The sequence below is a fragment of the Vicia villosa genome, unplaced genomic scaffold (assembly GCF_029867415.1).
Source record: "Vicia villosa cultivar HV-30 ecotype Madison, WI unplaced genomic scaffold, Vvil1.0 ctg.000835F_1_1, whole genome shotgun sequence".
NCBI classification, from domain to species: domain Eukaryota; kingdom Viridiplantae; phylum Streptophyta; class Magnoliopsida; order Fabales; family Fabaceae; genus Vicia; species Vicia villosa.
Window position 1 is genome coordinate 252,206 of NW_026705367.1, and position 5,898 is coordinate 258,103.

Consider the following 5,898-nt stretch of genomic DNA (forward strand, 5'->3'; position numbering starts at 1 on the left):
AGGTGAATGATTTAACATTTACCAATTAAATCAATTTAGGTTGATTAGGTAGATAGTTTTGGTAAATTATCTAACTTGTAAACCTTCGTCTTCATTTCAATATTATCCCATGTAAAGATTATGTAATTTTCAAACACTTATCTCCAATTCATACATCTTTGAAGCCTTGAACATGTTAGAAAAGAACTTTACCCTATTACATGTAAAATTATACCAGAATATCATAAGCTACAAGAAGAAAAAAAAATCAAAAGAGAATAGACATATCAAGCTCAAAACTTTTGAAACACAAAACTATATTACAAGGCTATGAAATGTTACATTGAGATTGTGGCATCAATCTTTCTTAGACTTTAAAGGAACAGATAAAAGTGTCCTTCAATTGAGAAAAGAAGCACAAACAAAAAAATAAAATAAAAACAGAAAAAAGTTGATATTTGAACCATTTTCTTCCCATTCTAACCAAAAAATAAAATGGGGCTCCTTAATTATTTTTCGGACACTTCATTGAGCTTGTGGATCATCATCTCACTTAGCACAAATTATAAAAGTCCGTGAAATTCGCATGTTGGATTTGATTTCTAGAAAGTGAAAAAAAATAGTAATTGATTTTTAACCACCATAATTTTGTTATTCACCTTAACATGAATTTTCATCGGAAAAATCATTCGGTTCTTCTTTAATCTTTATCCACACGAATTGTAATACTTTCATCTGTTGGAGGCTTACATGGACATGCCATGGCTATGAATGTAGGAATCTCATCTCCGGGCATCAATACAGGCAAGCTCTCAGCATAGCTTTGCTTCATCATCTATTTACCAAAAAATAATAAAATTAATTTCATTATCATTTCCTAAATAAATATTTATAAAATGTGATAGACTAAAAATTTAATAGATATTAAGTATATATTTAAATTGACGGTGAACTATATGATTTTGATAAAAACTATAATTTGAAGTTTTGATGAAGAAAACATTTGTTATTATTTTTTTTTTTCAAATTTAATGCTAAACCGAACATTCACTAAAACTCAATTATGAAATTCTTTAGTGTGAAGAGAAGAAGATAATTACCACAAAAGGAAATGCTGGTTTTTGAGGTGAGGAAGTTAAGTCATGTTGTATTTGAGCATGAGGGTTTATGATTGGAGAAGATGGAAACAAAAGCTTGAGCTTATTCCAATGTAACAAGCAATAAAAGAAGACACAAATGAAGAGTAAACAAGCAAAGAGAAGTGCTAAACCCAATGGAAGACCAATGGTAATTTTAGTTGCTGCTGTGTCTTGAAGTTCCATTTTCTATAATTCTCTCTAGACTCTAACTAGCTACTAGTGTTTATTTTTGTCTTTGCTTGGATTCACTTGAATTATGAATGGAATCATGTGGGATTTAAATAAAGAATGGAATGAGGCAACTTTGGTTTTTGATTGTTTATTTGGTGAGAGATGGTGGGGTGTGCTTTATAGTGGGTGGACCTTTGGAGAGATGTGACATTTTTTCATTTATTGGGGTGATATGATTTGAGGTTGTGTACCATATTAAGCAATTCATATTTTTTTACCAAAAGATCAAATGATAGCATGACACTTCTTGTAATTGTTTCTTTTTTACTAGAGCGGGTATGTAAGATAGTTAAGTGGATAAAAAACATACACTTTTTTACTAACAAACGGCTAACGACCAAATGCTTTTCTATAGCATTATTTGTCACCAAACTCAAAGCACGGAGCTACCACTTCTATGAGAATCAAGGTTTTAAATAACGGTTATGGCGGCGTAAAAAAGTTTGCAATTTCGGTGAGTAGAAAACCATGATTTAAGTAAAGAAAAATGGGACTTAATTCTTACACAAAAATAACGCAACTATGACTTGTTCTAACTTTCATCAAAGGAATTATCAATTAATATTCTCGCGTGAACGAGAATGTATGTCTTTAAATGCAAGAAATGTTAGTATCTATAGGACACACATCTAACTAGTGGTAGAAAAATTGATCCGGTTCACCAGACATTTGTCGTTTTACCTGCATTTTTTTTGCAAGGCAGACCTAGTATTAAGTTTACACTCTCTAATATGTCTGTCTCAACCCGCTCCATTTTTTACAGGTTTTTGAAGGGGCGAATATTAATATAAATCTTTACATTTTTTTACTAAAAATATACATTGATTGCGGGTCCGTCTCACTCTGTCCTCACTTTTTTGTAGGACAAGTCAAAGTTTTAGATGGCCCCGTCTTTCCCTTTTTTTACGATCTTTTGCGCAACGGACTTAAACAGACATCCACCCATCAAGTTAACAAGTTTGACCTCCCGTAAAAAATAAATATCTAAAGAATATAAGTTTGAGACTACTTACCCAACAAAGTCATTGCTCGGTTTCTAAGAACAAAGACTTGAGGACAACTTTTGAAATTGACCTATAAACTCAATTCGCCTACAAAACTAACGAAAACTTGACCTAATCCATTAAAATCCTTCTAACTTATTTCTCGTCCATAATCTCAAAGAATTGTAACGATTTTTCTTTAATTATGGCCTCAACATTCCACTAACAACTAGTAAAAGATCTGTTGTGAAATCTATAACCATAACATCTCGCCATTAAACTCCTCTCGGATCCTTGTCTAGTATTCGCCATTAAACTCCTCTCGGATCCTTGTCTAGTATATACACACAAACCAAACTATATAAAGTTACACATTTTATTATCATCATCGTCAATCACGATTATCTCTTACTGAATACTCCTTCTAATCTTTGTTATAAACAAAATTCTAATATTTAAATACATTGAATAATTAATATATTTAAATTTTATATATTTCTAATACATTAGTTATTTAATAAGGAATTGAGGGAGTGTGTTGCTCACCCAGTTTCGCTAACCTCACTTGTGCCACATTCGTCATCATATTATGAAGTATATTTTTTTGTTTTGCATGACTCCCTTTAATTTTTATTGTGTAGGCAAGTTTCTTAATGTAGTGGACAAGCATGCCTTAATGTTGAAGTTTATAAAATATCCGGACCTACAAGGTTCAAGTTGGACCAAAGAATATCAATAGAATTAAGTTTGCCTCTTGAATGGGCTACTCACGGTCAAAAATAGATTCAAGTCCACTTCTAAAAGAAAAAAGCTAAAAAGATGAAGTGATATTGTGTTATATCACTCTTGTGGAAAAGTTTTGCATTTCCTTTTTCTTTTTTAAAATCTTCTTTTATATATATATATATATATATATATATATATTAATTCTCATAATATATTGATAATTTGTTTGCTCTTATATTTCTTTTATGCCATTTAATATGATATATTATTCAATTGAAATTTATCTTGTAGTTTTCTATATTTTGAAAGTCTAATTCATTTCACAAGACTTTACTATCAATAGTGCAAATTGATCATTTTTATTTTGATTAATGGAACTTCTAATCAATTAATATTGCAAAAATATTTATTATTTTTAAAATTTATGCATGTTATTTGTTATTGAAAAAGTAAGAGATTCTTAAAATAAAAAGTTATTTACATTTTTTCAAAAACAATAAAAATGTTAAAATACTTTTTAATTATTTTTAAAATATCATTTTGAACAAAAATAATACTCACTACATCCAAGAATGATAGTTGAAAAGTTTGTTTATTATTTAAATTTAGCTAATTTTATAAATACACAATTTTGCACTTGTCATTTTTCTAAGATAGTTGAAGTCTTGAAGAGTTAAGTGGAGTCAATCAATCTCATATAATAAAACTAGTACTCTTTTGTCTTTTCGGTTAGTTTTGTTTTTTTGCTGTTAAAGTAAACAGAGTTAGAAAGGCCAACCAGCATCGAGATAGCCAAATCATTTAGCATTTCTAGTATTTAGGTACAATGATTGGACCATTCTATAAAATATTGACCAGTAATATTGAAAAGATGTGTGAAAATAACATACATTTTTTTTTAATAAAATAACATATTCACTCTTATTTGATATTCTCTCATTCGTTTAGTTCACAAATTGTAAATTCCTTAAAGAATAATATTACTCGCGTCTTAAATTGTAAATTATTTATGTAAGTTATTTTATATTTTAATTAATTATTAGTATTTTTTAATTATATTCCTTACTATTAACTATTCTATTTGTTTTTCTAATTTTAGAATATTTCTTTCAAATATATTAGTAAAAGATACTTTTATAAATTTTTTTAATAATTTCTTTTATATAAAGTTAATTATATTCTTTAATATGAGTGGAATGAAAGAGATTTCTACTGAGATGAAGAATAGTTTTGGCGAGTAGATTTTCTTAGGGTTCAACGGCTGAATCTCTTATTGAGATGGTTTAAACTCCTAAATTTTGGATTAGTGACCAAATCGATGGAAATACAACTTGTTTGAACTTGGAACTCATTATATCTTAAAGAAACCCTAGAGGAGCGGTGTTTTGAGCACATGGGTCGCACTTGTGGACGACCGAGGAAACAGGTGACAACGACACCCCTACAATGGTGAGGGGGATCTCACCATAGTCAGATGCTCGATTGGATAATTTTAACAATCGATTGAAAGGTCTTAATTCGCAATTGGAAGATATTGCAACAAAGAAAGTCACTCTAAGCTCCACACAACCTATAATAGTGCTATAACCCATTATAGAAGAAAAGGAATAGGTAATCGAAGACACAAAGAAAGAACAAGCCCAACAACTGTTGGGTGTATAAGCTATTTGAGGTAATGAACTCCCTACTAATGGAATTGCAATTGAATACACAGCCCCAAGTATTGTGAATGGGGAAATAGAAGTTGTCATAGAAGAATAAGACATTGCATCAAATTTGGAATATTTGGAGAATGCACTCATCACATATGTGTTTGAGGGAGATTTAAAAATGAATGCAGTGAAGAATTACATGATGAATGTTTGGAATTTCACTTCACTCCCATAACTCTTTTACAATTAAGAGGAATACTTCATCATACACTTTAAATCAAAAGCTGGTAAGGATGCAGTTCTTATGAGGAGGCCTTACACCATATATCACATGCCTATGTTCTTGTATGAATAAAACCCTAACTTTAAAATGAAGGAAAACGCAATTAGAGTGATTCCACTATGGACCATATTTCCCTAACTATCTCTTATCTATTCGGGAGAAAGAAGTCTTAGGAAAATAGAAAGCACAATCCGCAAACCTATGATGACAGATAAATGCAATGCTAAGAAGTTGAGAGTCTTTTATGCTTAAGTTCTAGTAGAGGCGGACATGACAACATAATTGATAGAGCATATCACCATTTGAGATTCCCAAGGAAACAAAGTCTTACAACAAGTTGAATATGAATGGAAGCCTCATTTATGCAAAAAAAAAAATGTAATAAAATAGGACATGAATGTAAGATACAGCAACCTAGGAAACAAATTCAGAGTAAACAAGTTTGGAATGTAAATATAGGAAACAGATTCAGAGTAAACAAGTTTGGAATGTAAATAACAATGTAAATCAAAATGAAAAAAGGCCAAAAAAAAGGTAACTGATAAAAAAATACAGAGAAGGAAAAGGAAGCAGAAAAAGCCAAAGTGGACTATGGTGGACTCATCTAGCAAACATATAGGCAAATGGATTTTGATAGAAGAAATCAAAATGAGGAAAATATGAGAAAATATATTGGGATGCAATAATGGATAGGAGAAAATATAGAAGCATGCTTACACCAAGTGTTGGAACACCCATCAGCCACTCCCATGCTTTTTCTATCAACATATTTAAGTTCACTCATTTTTCTTCCATGCTTGATAATGTGCTTTGGAAACTTCAATCATCGAATCCCTAATTAGAGTACTTCCACCATATTTCTTCTTGAAATTGGCATATAGGTTTCGAAGGTAGCACATATGTTC

At 30.4% G+C, this 5,898-nt stretch overlaps 1 protein-coding gene across 1 annotated transcript; it reads right to left on the reverse strand.

Annotated features, from left to right (window-relative positions):
• Window positions 1-253: 253 nt before the first annotated feature.
• Window positions 254-1,392, reverse strand: LOC131631496 (uncharacterized protein At5g65660-like). Its single transcript, XM_058902287.1, has 2 exons — window positions 1,080-1,392; window positions 254-814 (listed from the first exon to the last, which is right to left on the reverse strand). Exons 1-2 carry the CDS (start codon window positions 1,299-1,301, stop codon window positions 680-682), a joined length of 357 nt encoding a protein of 118 aa, XP_058758270.1. The 5' UTR covers window positions 1,302-1,392; the 3' UTR covers window positions 254-679.
• Window positions 1,393-5,898: the final 4,506 nt, after the last annotated feature.